Below are 18750 nucleotides of genomic sequence, written 5' to 3' on the forward strand. Positions count from 1 at the left end.
CAGAATAGTGTCCATTGGTTTTTGCAGTTAGTAGGTCATTTGTGAGTTTTAAAAGAGCAATTTCTGTGGAGTGTTGAGGGCGGAATCCAGAAGGTTGTTTTTAATGAGGTGGTCACTCAGTTGGTTGTAAACCAGGCGTTCAAGGAGTTTAGAGGAAAAGGGGAGCAAGGAGATAGGGCGTAGGTTGTTAAGATTGGTAGGGTCCAAGGATGGCTTTTTGAGTATGGGGGTGACCAGTGCATGTTTTAGAGCGTCGGGGAAGATGCCAGAGGTGAGGGAGAATATATATATATATATATATATATATATATATATATATATATATATATATATATATATATACACACACACACACACACACACGTGTGTGTGTGTGTGTATAATTATATTTTTTTTATATTAAAGTCTTTTTTTTTCAAATATAATATTTGAAATATAATGCACAATACTGGTAAAAGTTTAGTTTAAATGTAATTGTAATGCCTTATATTGCCTCCAGTCTATCAACCTCCACCTTCTCTGGGTTCACATGCTTATCTTCCCTGCACACAGTCTTTAAAGTGATTTTTTTTTTTTAAACAAACGCGTTATACTTAACTGCTCTGTGTAATGGTTTTGCACAGAGCAGCCCCGATTCTCCTTTTCTGGGGACCTAGAAAAATCTTCTGGATTTACTCAATGGATTGGGTATAGATTGCCCATTATTTTTTGTTCATGAAAAGGAAATGCCTTTTTAGAGTTTGCAGGTCTCTTTGTACCCAAAGGGGCCTGGCGAGACTTAGGAGATTCAATTGCAACAATGCAGAGGGTTTTCCACACAGAAGAATGGAGCATATAAACATTGGCAAGCAGATTGCCTGAAGCCTTCACATCTGGTGTATAGGATAGTGGGGGGAGAAATCTGCCGTGGGCCCCTCTACCACTGTCTCAAGGTCCTCTTCATTCTCCTCTAGGTCTACATCTTAAGGCAAGCATACCGGGAACCAACTCTGGTATAGATGGTGGGGGTTGGGAAGGTGCCTTTTTGTTTTGTTTTTTTGAGCCCTCAACAAAGATGACCATGTGTTGTGTGCCTAAGATAGATCTAGAATCAGATACAAAAACCACTGTTGAAATTGGGTCCTGCTCCGACACAAGAGAAGCATCGTCACCATAAGACAGAGTGCTGTGCGGGTCTTCAGCAGGGTAATTATTTGCCTAAGCTTCTGCTGCAGTTCTTTCACTTGGTTTCCACTATTGCTACAGGTGAGGGTATCCTTCTGTGGGGGTACTCACGACTAGGTTGTGGAAATTCATGTGTGATAAGGAGTATGCGGCAACCCTAGTGCAGACCAGCTTGTATCAAAGTCCTTGTGGCAGAAGGTCAGGAGGAAGAGTACCTTATAAAAGGGCTCTAGGCAGAAGTGTTGATAAAGTGTGCAAGCTGTGGTGCGATGCAACACCTGGTCATCCACCTAAGACTAAGCTCTGAGTTGTTGAATTTTAGCACCAAGTTTTGACAAGTTTTACACTATATATAAGTGATTATGTGTCAAACAGTTCCGGTTACAACATACTTACAACGCATGAATGCATACTACTCAGGGTTATAAGGCTACAGTAATGGATCAATAAACAGGGTGACCCTGCCTTACCTATCCATGTTGCTGGTCCCTATATAGAGTAGAAGCTTCGCCCATCAAAGGGAGCAAATTCCTAAAGGGGTCTTTAAGGTCTGGGTTACTTAGGGATTGACCATTGCCTTGAAACTGTATAGTACCCTGTGGCAAACTACATCCATTGTACTTAGTTTTGAGGTGAGCACCCATACAGGATCCAGTGCTCAAAGCAACATTGCAGGCTGTCCCCATGGTGTGGGGTCCAGGTATGGCTCCAAGGTTATACAAAGGTTGCACCAATTTAGGTGCATTGCTTCAAACGTCATTAGAAGACAGCGAAAAGTTGAATGAAGAATCCAAATTTAAAATGATATACTGGTTAACCCAAGAGCTACATCACACACACACACACACAAAAAAACAGAGAACTCACAGCATAAAGTAGTGTTATAGGGGGACACCCATGAGGCATGTCTTTAAAAGTTTGCCAGTGTCCAATCACCTGAAGGTACCAACCTATAACTCAGTGCCTATGAATATCCAACCTGTGGACTGTATTGTACAAAGATATTCACTTAGTCTTTTTCCAGCAGAGTTAAAGAAAATACATCCATCCTTCTAGAACAACAGCAAAAAAAGAAAACTGTGGCATGTATACCCCAACATTGTTTTGTATACAACAAGCAAGCAGACTTTATACAAGCTGTTGTCGTCTATCACGAAAAAAAAAATCTACTACCTGTCTGAACTGCTGTGTCTTTTCTGGGTGAGATTAATGTTGTAACACTTGGTATGATAATACTGTCGGCCCTGCTGCGAGAGCTCTCTGGTATCACAGTGGTGCAACTAGCAGCCCGGGTGGGATCCAAGTGGATGGCTTCACCTGAAAAAAGATCAGATCAACACTATTGATGTTATGGAGCAAATCACATTAGTACAAAAACAGGCTTTACCAGAGTAAATAATCAGATGTTTATTAAAAGTCAGCAGATCGCAGCTACAAAAAGTGTATCTGCTGACTTTTAATAAACTGAAAAACGAGTGGAACTCCACTGTAAATAGCTTTCTATGCCCCAGATAGAAGCATACTATTTATTCTGTAATAGAATGTAATCAAGCACAACAAACAGCAAAGATTACCTGCTGCATTCTTTTGCAGGTTAGATACATCGTGTCCTTTCTGCAGTAAATGACGCATTCGCTGCTCCTGCTTCAGTCGCTGAGCCTCCTCTTGGGCCCTCTGCATACTTTGATAGAGTTCTCTGGTCTTCAAGCTTAAAACCTCCTGTAAACAAACATTTGAACACATCACTCATTGCACTGCTTTGTCATTAAAATTACATTCAAGAACAAAAAGATACAAAAAAAAATATAAAATAAAATAATAATTAAAAAAATTGAAAAGTAAAAATATGTACAGTAGTTTAAATTGATATTGTACTCCACTTAAAAGGATAAGTTCACCTTTGGGAACATGTGAAAAGGTTCCACCCATTTTTAGGATAAAACATGCAACCTGTTACCAATGCTGCAGCTGCCATCTCTCCCTGTGACAGCAGTACGGGGAGAAGTTCCCCATACTAGCTGTCGCTTATTGAAAACAGCGCGGCTGTGGGGGCTTCGCCCACATGGCCGCGTCATTCATTCACACAGTTCTGTGAATTAATGAACTATAAGTACTGACATCCTTTGCGGATGTTGGCATGTAGTTCTCAATTAACTACCACAGCACTGTTGAGCACTGTGGTAGTTCCTAAGTCTGTCAGTGGAAAAACTGCCTGACCGTAGACAGACTGCTTACACTCACAGTCTACCGGAGTCCTGCATGGGACCACCAATTTGCTGGCGCAATGCTTTCCAGGCTCCAAAAGAAAAAAAAATAAAAAATAAAAATCAATGCACATTTTTTTTACCTGCAAAAAAAATGTTTTTTTTTTTTTTTTTTTTTTTTTTTTTTTAAATGGGCATTTATTTATTTTAAAGTGAACTTATACTTTAACATGATCCTGCATCTAAAATAGCTAAGTGCATTATGACTTTAGAAATACATTCAGTATGTTTCTGGGTGTGGCCACTCCTCAGCATCTCAGATTAGTAGTATTAGTAGCTTAGTAGTTATGAAAGGGGGGGGGGGCTGGGTTCCCACAATGCATTGTCAGTTTTCAAAGTGTGCAGTCAGTCAGCCAGCTTGAAACAGTGGAGAGGGTGTGCATATGAGATATGAGTATTATCAGTCCAGTAGTACTGGACTTTGCTCTTTATTTACAAAAATACCAAGATAAAAAGGTGTTTAATTGTTATTTTACATTACAGTATTTCAAAAACCATCCTCATTTTAAAATATATATTTTTAACCATTTCCTACCCAATTAATTACTTGTGGCAGTGCATGAAAAGGGACTGGAGGTTCCAGACATGGCTGAGTGAGGACGCATAGTGCACAAGCTCCCGACGCTCCATCAACCTCAGACCGACCATACCTGCCACCAACAGCAGCAAGTTATCGACCAAGCAGCGAGACACTAAAACCTCCACTAAAGCGGCCAAAATAAGTGAAGCCCAGTCCGAGATCCAGCAGTACTTCCCAGCATCACAGAGACGCGGGTCTGGGAGTAAAATGGTGAATTCACGAGGACAAGCTACCGGGTCTCTGCAGGCGGTTCATGCTCCACCTGGGGGAAAAGAGGGATTGGACACCACTCAGGATATCTCAAAAGTTTCGGCATCAGACGGACAGATCCACCCTCAACATGGTGGATTAGCGGCATCCCGTATAGTGCAAGAGGATTTAAAGCGGGGGTCCACCTATCGTTTTTTTTTTTTTTTTTGGAGTTCATTCACAAACTTTTCTTCTCATGATTATCTACTCACATGTTCTGTGTAATAAGTCCGCCTGTGTCTGATTTTGTTGTAAAGAATAACTTATAAAATTCACTGAAGGCGGTTTCCATCTTCATTGTGGGCATTTGAAGCCCACAAGCATGTATTTCCTGGATGCGGTGAATGCTGTGCTCCCAGCATTCACCGAGATGTTGTGATGACGCTGTTGCACAATGCATGCTGGGAAGCCTGAGACTAGCTCCCAGGGGACTGTGGGAGGTCTGGGAGAGGCTAGAAACACACCTACTCCCATGGAGGAAAACCAGGAAGTGCTAAGAAGATTAGAAGAAAAAAAGGTAATTACGGCGATTTAAATTTTTTTACACAGCATGTCAGCATCTAGGCAAGGAAGAGAATGCATAGAGATAATGTTCAAAATTTGGGTGGAACCCCGCTTTAAGAACACTAATACAAGCTCTCCCAAAGAGATCAGATATAGAGGCTCTCATTCACAGAGTGAAGGATGCCCATTGTAAGGAACTACAATACGTGCGGACGGAGATAGAGACATTATCAGATCGTATAACAGCTGATGAGATAAGGAGGGGGAGGGAGGGGAAGGGAGAATGGGAAGGTAGTATGGAAGAGTAAAATGGGGGACAGAGAAGAGATTGGTATGGGGGAAAAAAAAAAAAAAAAGGGGGGGGGGGGGGGGATGAGATATGAAAGAGAGTTATCAAACCACATCAGTTGAAAACACAATAAGATTATTTATTATTTTATTTTTGCTTATGGTATCTGTCCCTAAACCCTAAAGGAGATAGGGGGCACTGATAAGAGGATTTCACAAAGAGTATAGGAATAAATCTCACATAATCCATATTAGGGGGAATTTCCTTTTTTTTCTTTTTATAAGAAGTATAAATCACATGAGTTGAGTACACAATAAGAATGTGTTTTTTTTTTTTATACAACGGTCACTTAAATCTAACTATTTTATTTTTTCATAAAAATAGGAATATATTTAGGGTAAAAAAAGAAAAATTTCTTTGCGAAACACAAAAGGGGGGGGGGGGGGGGCGGGAGAGATCCCCAACAAATTATATGTTTTTTGTTTTTTTTTTACAAAGTTAAAGTGAGGTTTTGTTTAGGAGATGGTTTTAATCACTTTTTTGTGCTCTCCTCTCACTTGTGCCATTGGGACAGAGCCGACTACCCTAGTACTTGAGTCTATAAGAGTAAAACGTGAATAATAGACCCCCAATTTAGGAAGGAGAAAAAAAAATCCTGAAAAATGGTTTTATACGTAGTTCTTAGAATATAGTCATGTTTAGTTCTTGGATGAAGATAGTTTTGCTAGAGTCAAGAAAGTGTTTATAGAGATTGTTAACCACTTGCCTACTGGGCACTTAAACCCCCTCCTGCCCAGAGCAATTTTCAGCTTTCAGTGCTCTCACACTTTGAATGACAATTACTCAGTCATGTAATACTGTACCCAAATGAATTTTTTGTCCTTTTTTCATACAAATAGAGCTTTCTTTTGGTGGTATTTGATCACCTCTGGGTTTTTTATTTTTTGCGCTATAAATGAAAAAAGACCGAAAATTTTGAAACAAAACGCATTTTCTTAGTTTCTGTGATAAAATTTTGCAAATTATTAATTTTTCTTCATAAATTTTGGCCACAATTTATACTGCTACATATCTTTGGTAAAAATAACCCAAATTAGTGGATATTATTTGGTCTTTGTGAAAGTTAGAAAGTCTACAAGCTGTGGTGCAAATCATAAAAAAAGGATCACCCTTGATGTACTGGTGGCCCATCTCATTTCTTGCGACCCGAACAAGCCAGGAAAGTACAAATACCCCCCAAATGACCCCTTTTTTGAAAGTAGACATTCCAAGGTATTTAGTAAGAAGCATGGTGAGGTTTTTGATGTTGTAATTCTTTCCCACACTTCTTTGCAAAATGAAGATCACACACACACACACACACACAAAATTGTCATTGTAATAGGTTATTTCTCACATGACATGTATATACCACAAATAACACCCCAAAATACATTCTGTTACTCCTCCTGAGTATTACGATACCACATGTGTGGGACTTTTTCACAGCCTGGCCACATAGAGAGGCCCAACATGCAGGGAGCATCGTCGCGTGTTCTAGGAGCATAAATTACACATCTAACTTGTTGACTACCTATTACACTTTTGAAGGCCCTGGAGCACCAGGACAATGACACGTGACACTGACATGGCACTGATACCTGGCACTGATGACAGATGCCACTGATGACTGATGGCACTAATATGTGACACTGATGACAGATGGCACTGATGACAGATGACACGTGACACTGATACGTGGCACTGATGACAGATGGCACTAATATGTGGCACTGATGACAGATGGCACTAATATGTGGCACTGATGACAGATGGCACTGGAGACAGATGGCACTGACGTCACTTTTCTTTTCCTGACACACGTTGCAGCGGTTAGCTCTCCCTCCTCACACGCTGTCTCTGTGTGAGGAGGGAGAGCCGGCGATGAGAGATGATCTCATATGTTTACATATGAGATCATCTCTCATTGGCACCGCCGATCGCACTGTAAACGGTCGCTGTGATTAGCCGTTTTATGGCGATCTGTGACTGGCTGTGTCCAAGGGACACGGCCAGCACAGAACTTCCCCGATGCGCGCCTGCAGGAGCGCGCATCGCGGAAGTAAACAGGTGGACGTCCAGGGACAGCCTCCCGGCAGTCTTTCGGCTATAGCGCGGGCGCGAAGTGGTTAATACCTGGTTGGATACATTTTTCATTCTTTTTTTATTAGCATTTGATATTGTATATTAAGCTGATGGAACCTGCCGGGGACTCTGCCTTGATTAGTCATGTCTAACCACTCCCCCTTATTAGGCCAGCACTCATAATTTTGAAGCTAGAAGTTGAGTGCTTAAAGCAGATTTGCTTCAGTGACTCTCAAGGGGACACTACTTAGTGTCCGACTGGACGATCCATAGTTATTAAAATAACTAATTTTGTTTTTTTTTTTTGTTTTGTTTTTTTTCCCCCCTTTTATTCCTCTCTTCCCCTCTGAGTCGTTGATCGAGGAGTTTGATATAAAACGAAGATGGATACTCTCTCTATAGTGTCTTTTAATGTAAAGAGACTAAATACTCCTGAAAAGCGATGCATACTCTTACAAGATCTAAAGCGGTTACGGGTTGACATTGCATTTATTCAGGAAACATATTTTAGAGAAAATAATCTCCCCCTGCTAAGAAACAGATTTTTTTTTTCCAATGGTGTACCATGCTACTAATGCTGATACTAAATCTAAGGGAGTATCTATTCAGATTTCTAATAGAGTGCCGTGGACCTTTCTAGACTCCCTTGTGGATAGGAGAGGTCGGTATTCTTTTCTTAAAGGAATGATCGGGGGGATTAAAGTAACTTTGGCTTCTTATTATGTCCCTAACATGCAACAGGACCTCTTTCTAAAAAAATACCTTGGATAAACTCCTGGAGTTTACAGAAGGACAATTGATCATGGGAGGGGATTTCAATGTTACCTTGATACCCAAAGATAATACTTCAACAGGCGTATTGTCCGTTTTATCCGGTACAGGGAAGAAGATCTCCCAAGCAATTTATAGAGCAAAAATAGTGGCTGAATGGCATCTGTTCCATCCAGGAGAAAAAGATTACGCTTTCTTCTCTATTCCACATAAATTATACTCTCGTATCGATTTTTTTTATTCCTCAGCCAATTACACTCAGTTATTGAAGTTACTATTGGGTCGATCACTTGGTCAGACCATGCGCCAATCTTTTTGTAATATAATATCTTGGATAGTCAACGTTCGTTCTATGATGTGGAAACTCAATGAAAGCCTCCTACAGGACACTGCGGTTTTGGGGGATGTCCTGAGGGAGGTGAAATTTTTTTTCAGACTAATGATACCCTGAATGTGCCCCTGGGGGATTAAATGCAAGAGGGAAGTAAAGCTAACAACGTTGTTAACAAAATAAATATTTATCGTTTGGAGGCACTTCATAAACATGCTCCTACCATAGATGTAGAACAAGATCTGATGTGTCCGTAGACAAGTGACTGATCTAGTTCATTATGAAGCTAAAATGGCATTACAGGTAAGGATGTCTGGTAATAAATGTGGCAAATTATTAGCCAGAGCCTTGCCTGATCCACAATAAACAACGTATGTTCCATCAATTTTAGGCGCTAATGGAGGAAAAAAAATTTGCTTATCCAAACAAATTGCCCAGTCATTTGGCAATTTCTATTCCTCTCTTTATAATTTTCACTCAGATTCCCCTGATCAGTCTGCGATGGAAGAGTATTTGGCATCCTCTGGAATGCCATGTTTTACATCCAATGTACAGTAGGAAGTGGAATCACCAATTACATTAGAGGAATTACAAACAGTAGTAGGCTCAGTGAAGACGGGAAAGGCACCAGGACCGGATGGGTTTACAGTCCATTATTATAAACTCCTTTTACCTAGCTTGGGGCCTTATTTTGTTAAGATGCTTAACAAATTGGGTTAGTCAACTGCCTTTCAGAATTCCTGAAAGCCCTCATCTCGGTAATACCTAAAGAAGGCAAAGACCCTATGCAATGTGGGACCTATAGACCAATATCTTTATTAAATGTAGACCTGAAACCTTTTCCCAAGATCCTAGCAATGTGGTTGCAATAACTGCCATCTTTGATCCATCTTGACCAAGTGGGGTTTGTCCCGACACAAGAGGCTCGAGACAACACTATTAAGGGTTTGAACTTATTCTATCTGGCCAACTCAACTAAGACTCCATGTGTGTTTCTCGGAACAGATGCAGAGAAGGCCCTCGACTGAATTGGTTGGCAGTTTATGTTCTCTGTTCTACAGCATATAGGACTGGGAGACAAAATGCTTGGAAAGATGTCAAGCATTTATACTGTACCAACTGCACAAGTTAAGGTAAATGGGGTTTTATCGTGACTCGTCGGGGATGTTCACTGTCTCCCCTCCTATTTGCTCTCTCTCTCGAGGATCTTGTGTAAAATTCAGTTAAATCCTGATATTCAGGGAATAATGATGGAAAGAATTCAATATAAAAAGGTGTTGACTTATGCCAATGATATGCTTTTTTCACTGGCTAACCCGACGATATCCCTTCCAAATCTTTTTAAGGAAATAGAGATTTATAGCTCACCATCTTATTTTAAGATTAACTTGCCTAAATCAGAAGCCATGGGAGTAGCGGTCCCCAATGCCCTGTTAAAGCCACTGAAATTAAATTACAAATTTAAAGGGACGGATCAGGCCCTGAAATATCTGGGCACATCTATTCTAGTGGACCTCTCACAGGCATATGAGCTTAACCTTTTACCACTTCTACATGAAGTGAGGACACTTGGAGGGATGGCATAAGGGTTTAACTGCGTTTTCTATATTATCCCAGATCTAAATTTTATTCCTATATGATATTGGACCTAATGGTTTGTTGTTTGTATATCAATTCTAGATGCCAATTATGGAGGAAGCTGTTCTTTTTTTTCCCTTTGTTAAAATAAAAAGATTAGAAAAAAAAAAAGGAAGAGGGACTGGACTAGATCTACCCCCAACTGGTCCTTGGAAGCACAGTCCTGTGAGGAGCACTCCAATACATGGGGGATGGAGAGATTAGTAGTTTACAGAAGAAACAAACTTTTTTTTGTGCATTGTTTAGCTCACAAGAAGGGACAAACACACTGCAGTACGGTGTACAGGTATTTTTCTGTACTTGGTGAAAATGTTCTTGGCCTGAAAAAAAAAAAATCTAAGGACTGGAAATCTGAAATATATTAAATTTAATTTATATTGAGTTTAGATAAACTTCAAGCCAATGTTCCTCAGTTTTTGCATTCTATGTGACAAAGTATAACCTCAACAAAACTTTTTATTCTTTGCAAACCGATACATTTTAGTCAAAATGTATTTCACAAAAATGATGAAATGAATAAAAACTAAGTGTGTCCTTAAAGAGGATCTCAAGCCCCCCCCCCATGAAAAAATAAAAGTCAGCAGCTAAAAATACTGCAGCTGCTGACTTTTTATATATATATGGACACTTACCTGTCCAGGAAGCCCGCGATGTCGGCACAGAAGCCAAGCTTCGGATCAGCTGTCGGGTGCAGCCGCTAGAGCCAGTTCCCTACTGCGCATGTGCGAAGCGAGCTGCGCTTTCTAATTGGTCCAGAGGCAGAGGCTGGAGGAAGGGGCTAAAATGCTGGGAGACCAGGTCACAGCCGGATCTCCCGGAAGTGGGGAACGGGTACCTGTAAAAAACAGGGGAGGGGGAGGGGAGATGGATAAGTGGAATTTCCACTATTGACTGGAACTCCACTTTAAGAGAGCTTCTTCAGTCACCTGTGGAAAAATGAAAAGGAAGCAGCTACAAAAACTGTAGCTGCTGACTAGTAATCAACTTAAACTCATCTGTCACAGGATCCGATGTGCTCACCATTTTTTTCACCTGTCTTCAGTCCCTGGCTCTGGCATCCCAACAATGGGCAGCCATCTGTGACTGCTTGCAGGCTTCACAGCCGGCTGCTCACTGCACATGCACGAGCTGCGCTATCTAAATGGTTCTGCAGCTTTCCTGGACCTGTGACGTGTTGCAGGAGGCTGCGGGGGAAGGGGCGGGGCCCAAACTTCTGCTCAGATCGTCGCACCAATCCGACTGGAAGTGGGAGCAGGTACCTGTCAAAACCAGATACCCGCTTCCCTCCCCAAAAATTGTGCCAAATGTAAAAGAATGAGGGAGGAGCAGAAAGAGAACATCCCCTGTTGGGTAAAGTCCCATTTAAAGAGTGACATTTTAAAAAGGCTAGGTTTGAAAAGTTCTGCTAGTAACTGTTTTTTTTTTTTTTCTGTCGTTTGTTTATGACTAAAACCAACAATGACAGCCTGGTTACATCACTAAGGGCATACGTTGTCAACTGCACAGGGGTACACCTGGATTTACAAGGACAGGCGTGCATAAGTCTTGCAAAACAACAATAGCTGTTAAGCTATAGGTATAGATACTTGAGCATAAGGGAATACATATGCCGACAGAAAATTTCTGAGAGTCTTTACTAAAAAGCAAAATGCTGCCATATACAGGTGGACTTGCATACCTCCTTTTGTTTTTGACGATGATTATCTTCCTCGTACTGCTTCTGTAACTGCTCCTGTTCTCTTGCCAGCCGCTGCTCTTCCTCCTGCTCCTCTTGCTGTCTTTGCTCATCTTCCAGCTGTTTTCTCTTGCGCTTTTCTTCAACCTGAGCCGCTATCGCTTTCTGGTAAGTGGGAATGTAGGGCGAATGTAAATCCTCATAAAGCTGACAGGTTTAAAGTGTTACTAAACCCAGTAATATGAAAATAGTTCATCCGGCCCCCCACAGTGCCCACAGCTATGAATCTTCTTACATTAAAATACTGCCACTATATACCTTTTTGGATGATCTGTATACCACGGTTACATGATAAACTGCGCAGTTTCTCCAGTGCTGAGAGTTCAGGTAGGAGATTTCCACTGCAGCATGTATACATGCCCACATATGTGTGATGTCAATATCATGTGACCTGGCTTGCTCTGGGAACAAGTAAATGTTTTCTCCAGCATAGAAGACACAACTGAGCATGTGCAGGTTGGCTACCCTGCCTGTGTTAGCTGGTCTTCCCCAGATAGACAGTGCAGGAGGGGAGGATCTATGCATATAGGATAAAAAAGCCTTTTTACACAATGCAGAGGATTAACCCCTTAAGTTCCCCAGTGAGTATAACAAGCATGCTAAGCTGCATATACAGACTGATTTTACTGTTGTGAGTTTAGTACACTTTAATTTGCACAAACCAAAAAGTGAAAGTGCAGCCTGCTGATCTTCAGAGTGGATTCAGCAGAACTGCATTGAAGCCCAAAGATGCAGATTCCTACCTGTTTTTGCTCTACAGCAGGGATATGCAATTAGCGGACCTCCAGCTGTTGCAGAACTACAAGTCCCAAGAGTCATAGCAAGACTGACAGTCACAAGCATGACACCCAGAGGCAGAGGCATGATGGGACTTGTAGTTTTGCAACAGCTGGAGGTCCGCTAATTGCATATCCCTGCTCTAAAGGAATAGCTCTTTATCTGACCATGTCCTATGCAGACATTCTACAGTGATGTCCTTAATATCTCCTTGTCTATATGCACTTTGTTGTTGCTCCCTATTTTCTCCAATGACCCCTTCTATGCACTCTTCTCCTATCCAGTGTTTTCTCTGATTCCAATTTGTCTTTTAGCACACCTTATAGACTGTTGTTCCAGCCTACATGAGGGCAAGGAAGGGGACAGCAGTTCAGTTTTTGAGCTCCTTATTTTCTTCCCAGCTCACCATTCAAAATGTTTTACTGCCTCCTCTCAGTCATGATCTGCTCCTAATGACCAATTTTCCCTACTCTGTGTGATTTAAAGCTGCTGCTGTTCCCTTTTCTCTCCCCTTATACCCATCATTTGGCCCTACAATTCATGCAATAAGCAGAATTTGGATTCACACCTGATGCTCCAGCTGCTTCTGCCTCTTCCGGTCTCTTTCTTCAATCTGTGCAGGATCTAACAGGGCTGTCATGGTACGTAAAAACCTAAAAAAAAAAAAAAAAAAAAAAAAAAAATAATAATAAAAAAAAAAAAAAAAAAAAGTTACCCATATACACGAAAAATCCTTTTCTTGGAGTACATCATAGGACACAAAGCACTTAATATTCAAGACTATTTGGATTATGTGGCAACCTTCAGTTGAACGGTCCTTAAATTCCCCTCAATTCAGCTAAGCCTCATTTTTGTAGCAAGCAATGAGGTACATGAAGAGAGGAGAGATCCCTATGGCCTGTGATGTACTACAGCTAAACCAAAAATCCTAAGATTTCTTATGCATACATCACAGGACGAAGAGCACTCCATATTCAAGACTGCTTGGGATGTCCCAAAACACTGAACATAAAGGGTGCAGTAATACAGAAACAAGGTCAACAAACCCAAAAGCTCAAAAAACAGAATAGTGGAGAACCCTACTACAAAGCTGCCTGAAAGACCTTTGGCACAAAACCACAGAGGCCTAAAAATCTACCTAGAAGAACTCAGTAAATGTGTGAAGAGAAGACAAGAAAAAAACCTTTACAAGCCTAATGCTGAAAAGCAATGACACATCTGATGGAACTGGTCTTGAGCAGGAAAGGAAAAACATGTTTCCCTTGATACCACAGGCCTGAGAAATAATGCACCTAGAAAATGGTGAATGGGGAAGCAGCCCGATCCATGTGAGGACCTTAAGGTAGAACAAACAGAGACTCCAACTCCTGAAATGAAGCTGTAGACATCCGATAAATTCCAACATCTTAAAACATCTAAAGAGTAAACCCCCTTTCCCAAATAGAAAACCATCATATGTAAAAAGAGGACTGCCAAGTGGCAAGATCATCATCCAGACTATAACGTTTTCTATGATCCGGAGGTTTTCTATGATCACAGCATTGGTCATTGCGATAAATCGGGGGGGGGGGGGGGGGGTTGGCCCAGAGCATGATCCCCTTCCCTTCGGAGACTGGGCCGCAGGGCAGTATTCCAACATAACGACCCCAAACACCCCTCCAAGACGACCACTGCCTTGCTAAAGAAGCTGAGGGTAAAGGTGATGGACTGGCCAACCATGTCTCCAAAACTAAACCCTATTAAGCATCTGTGGGGCATTCTCAAATGGAAGGCGGAGGAGAGCAAGGTCTCTAACATCCAACAGCTCTATGATGTCATCATGGAGGAGTGGAAGAGGACATCTGTGGAAGCTCTGGTGAACTCCATGCCCAAGAGGGTTAAGACCGTACTGGAAAATAATTGTGGCCACACACAATACTGACACTTTGATCCCAATTTGGACATATTCACTTAGGGGCATACTCACTTTTGTTGCCAGCGGTTTAGACAAATGGCTGTGTGTAGAGTTATTTTGAGGGGACAGCAAATTTACACTGTTATACAAGCTGTACACTCACTACTTTAGATTTTAGCAAATTAATTTCTTCAGTGTTGTCATATGAAAAGATATAATAAAATATTTACAAAAACATGGAGGGGTGTACTCGCTTTTGTCAGATACTGTATATATGTGCTTTGCTTAGATTTCATGACTGAGGTTTACAACCACTTTAATGCACATCTGATATATACAATGTTAAACTTTGCTGTAAATGAAAATATATTAAAGTACTGTATGTTGGATTACTCTAAGTGGCACCTGAAAAGTCCCCATTGATTCTATATTTATTTTGGTTGTTCACCAATCATTAGGGATGTGGTGCACAAAGATTTTTTGAGCTTTTCCTACACAATCTCTGCAGTGAGATCACAGAGAAGGACAAAAACAGCGTTTTTTTTTTTGTTTTTAAACACAGGCTGCTGCTGCTTTCTAGAGTAAACAGACTTTACACTCCTTTTGTTTTGATGCACCTAGATTATACTTAATGGATTTAATTTGAATGTTCAATTGGCAATATATAGTATGTATACTCAGGCTTACTCCTAATAGATTAATATTTCCCCAATATTCAGCAATGCTTTAGTGTGTCAAAACTGGACACTTTAGCTGGAAGGTCCGAGGTCACCACACATGTGAATTTTATTATTTGCCAATTGCCTGGGGTGATACACTGCGAGTGTACCCAAAGTGAATGTGTGGGGTTTGGGCAGTAAATGTCATACTTCAAGGGACCTCTGACCTTCTAGTTGTCCCAACAATGGGAGATCCCATATGACAGGTTGTTTCTAATATTGTAGAGTGGAGGCATGGGCTACAAAAGAAAAGCACAAAAAAACAAAAAAAAAAAAAAACCAAACACAAATTCCTAAATATAACTTTCCTATTGGGAACACTTAATTTCATACTTCTGTTTTAGTTGAATACTTTCCTTATTGATGGTAATGACTTTCCTGGATATCAAAATGCCCTATTCAGGTTTACGCAGAACTCATATTAACAGTATAGGCCTAAGAACTAGTAAATTTCTTTCAGTCACTTGACTTAAGCCTGCACTGAAGGTCTGCATATGATTGGTTAATATGAAGAAGGTTAATATGTCAGACTTTAACCCGTTTTCAGCACATATGCACGGCAAAGGGTGGGCTTTAACACCCACACATCGCACATACACATTGCTAGGCAGCCAATCTTTACGTGTTGGGAGCGCACTCACTGTGCTCTTCCAGCACAAAGACAGAGCTGTCAAAGATTGCTCTTGGTCAGGGCTAAAGATCAGTAGCTTGTGGGACCAGCTCTTGGTTATGAGACCACTGTGACAGCTGTATCCTCATGTGATCGCTGATCCTTCCTGCTCCCTGGGCATTTAACACTGTTTAAAGGGATGCCTGAGCAGGTGGGAAGGGTTAAAAAATGTAAGCAACTCAATACCCCAACACCAAATCAAATTGTCCTTCAGCAAAAATTGGATAGCAATAGTTGTCACAGACAACCTTGCTACAGGCTAGATAGAGGATGGCCCATACCTACCCAGTTTTCTGACTGCGAAAATATTCCTCCTCAGCTGACCTTCTTGTTTCTGGCTGTTCTTGTTGCAGATCAATTATGGCAGGAGCCAGCTGATGATCTGCTGGTCCGGGTTCTGATGAGGAAGGGGGAATTTCAGGCAGCTGGAAATTAGCACTGTTCTCATACACAGAAGTTTGATTGGCCGCCTTCTTAAATGAATCAAAATGCATTGCCCAAAGATCTTGTTGCTCAACCTGAAAAAAATGATAGAAGACACAGAAATGAGTAATCAAAATAGGAGTAAGAAACTATAACAGCCCATCCATGCACACAGAAAGATGGGTCTTCAGTTCCTTTGTTATGCAAGCCTTAAAGTAGTTGAAAAACTCAGACATGAAAAATGAACAAAACACATGATTGTATAGTGTGCATTTACCTCAGTCCAAAGCACCTAGTGCCATTTCACTGTGCTCTTGTGTAATGTAGCAGATGGTCAATATTTGCTTGACTTTAAATGTGATGGATGAATCTTGTTAATTAGAATCTCTCTATTATGCTGTATGCAGCTGCTGATGGGTAAAGCCAGATTTTTTTCTTGCCTGTAAAAATCTATTTCTTGGAGTTCATGAAGGGATGCAGTTATATAGTAATTCGTGTATATCTGGATTATACTGCCTCTATCAGGAGGAATTTGAACCATTTGAAACCCCAGCCACTCCCATCAAGCTTCAGTTTTGTAGAAAAGCAGTATTCAGAGGAGACCACAAAACACGAAGGAGGGAGTGAAACCATTATCTCTTAATAAACTCCAAGAAACCAATTATACAGTAACTACAACCCCCCTCCCCCCCCCCCCTTGTTCATTAAGGGACGCAGGGATATATTAACTCATTACATAACATTTAGGACTTCCAAAAGCAATCCAATTTGCCAACTGCCCCCGAGTTATCCAAAGGGTGTGGAATCTTAACATAAGAGCATCCAAAAGGAAATAATGCCAAACAAGGAGAGATGAAAAAAAAAAAAGAAGTAAAATATGGAATTGCAAAGACCAAAGAAAGGCACTTAGTGTCAATCTGGTTTTCCCAGGGCTGGACAGGTAGCATCACTAGGGAGAAAACTGCTACCTGAAAGAATTATGGACCTCATAAATAATGTGCAGGACAGCCAATCATCCACCATAAAACAAGTGGAACAAAAACCACCCGCACAGAAGAAGAAAACTGGACCAACAACTAAGGTGGTCAAACAAAATGGGATGTTTGACTTGCATGTCAAATTAAATTTCTTGAAGTACAGGACACAGGCAGACTAAGACAACTGGGTTATAGGCAGATTATTAGACGCTGGCAAAAAAAAAAAAAAAAGCCACAAGGACCCCCCATGAAACCCCTCCCACTCCCAGCAATCCTCATTTATGTAACAGGCAATAAAGGACTACAGCAGGGAAGGTGGCTTGTGCCCTGTCCAAGAAGAGGATTTTAACAGGCAAGAATAAAATCACATTTTCTTGCTCATGCATTACAGGACAGACGAATAGGATGTCACCCATCAACAACAATGGTAAAAAGGTAGGAAGGTAAAAACAGCAACAAAACCAGCCAACATACTTCTCAGACAAATAAAAAAAAAAAAAAGCCAGACTTAACTCAGACAGCTGCCTGAAGCACTTTGCAGCCAAACACAGCATATCCACCCTCTAAAACTTAGTAAATGTGTTAACTGAAGACAAGGTGGCAGCCTTACAAAATTTGCATTGCAGAAGCTCGATACTGAAAATCCGAGGATGCACTAACAGTGCTAGTAGAATGGGCCTTCACCGGAAAGGCAGCAAGCCTATCCTTTGCAGAGTAGGTCCAAACCACATCCTGACAAATCCATCTAGCCATGGTGGAATGAGATGCAGGAAGCCCCCTGTGAGATCCCTCCAGGGGCACAAAGCTAATCTATTTGCTCATCAAGGCTGTGACAGGTAAACTGTAACAGTTCAAACCACATCCAGTTAATGGAGTGTCACCCGAGGGTGTTTTGGAGCAGAACAAAAACATGAAGTACAATCTCCTGACTGAGGTGAAAAGACGATACCATCTTAGGTAGAGGTGTTAGCAGCAGAGGTGATGGGAACCAGAAAAAAAACACCTTGCGAGTGAGGTTGGCCAAGGATAAATCCCTGATGGGTTCATAGAGGAGCCTGCAGCGCCAGAAGTAGCAAATGTAAGTCTCACAGAATAATATGAACAACCCCCTGCACAAAGGCCATCACCAGAGTGCAATGCCAATGGCCATAAAAAAAAAAAAAAAAAAAAAGAAAGAAAAAAGCCAAGGCCAAAAGTGGGCCCTTGAACTCACTCAGGGACAAGCGCTGATACAGACCCAATGGGAGAAAAGTCAGGACACATCCCACAGGGTACTGGTGAGGACCAACCTTCTGCTGTTCACATCAGGTAAAAGAAGAACCCAGGTGTGGTAATCAACTCTTTTTGGTGTCAAAAGGGTACTTTTAAATGCAGGAAATGCCCTGTGCTCCTGGATAAGGGAATGTACTCAACAATGAGAACTTTAATCCAAGGCACGACAACCTGTGACAGTATGGGCATTATCCATCTATTATGCAAAGACAATTAGACATTTTTGGCAATACATCAATGGCAATATCTATTATGCCCCGTACACACGGTCGGATTTTCCGACGGAAAATGTGTGATAGGACCTTGTTGTCGGAAATTCCGACCGTGTGTAGGCTCCATCACACATTTTCCATCAAATTTTCCGACACA

At 41.2% G+C, this 18750-nt stretch overlaps 1 protein-coding gene across 1 annotated transcript in view; it reads right to left on the reverse strand.

The window, feature by feature from the left end:
• Positions 1 to 18750, reverse strand: part of CCDC66 (coiled-coil domain containing 66) — a 76178-nt gene that overhangs the window by 21008 nt on the left and 36420 nt on the right. Inside the window, 5 exon segments of the mRNA XM_073592265.1 lie at positions 2338 to 2481; positions 2739 to 2883; positions 11593 to 11754; positions 12995 to 13079; positions 15995 to 16227. Of these exon segments, the coding sequence (XP_073448366.1) occupies positions 2338 to 2481; positions 2739 to 2883; positions 11593 to 11754; positions 12995 to 13079; positions 15995 to 16227 (769 nt within the window).

The sequence above is a fragment of the Aquarana catesbeiana genome, linkage group LG07, assembly GCF_042186555.1.
Source record: "Aquarana catesbeiana isolate 2022-GZ linkage group LG07, ASM4218655v1, whole genome shotgun sequence".
NCBI classification, from domain to species: Eukaryota; Metazoa; Chordata; class Amphibia; order Anura; family Ranidae; genus Aquarana; species Aquarana catesbeiana.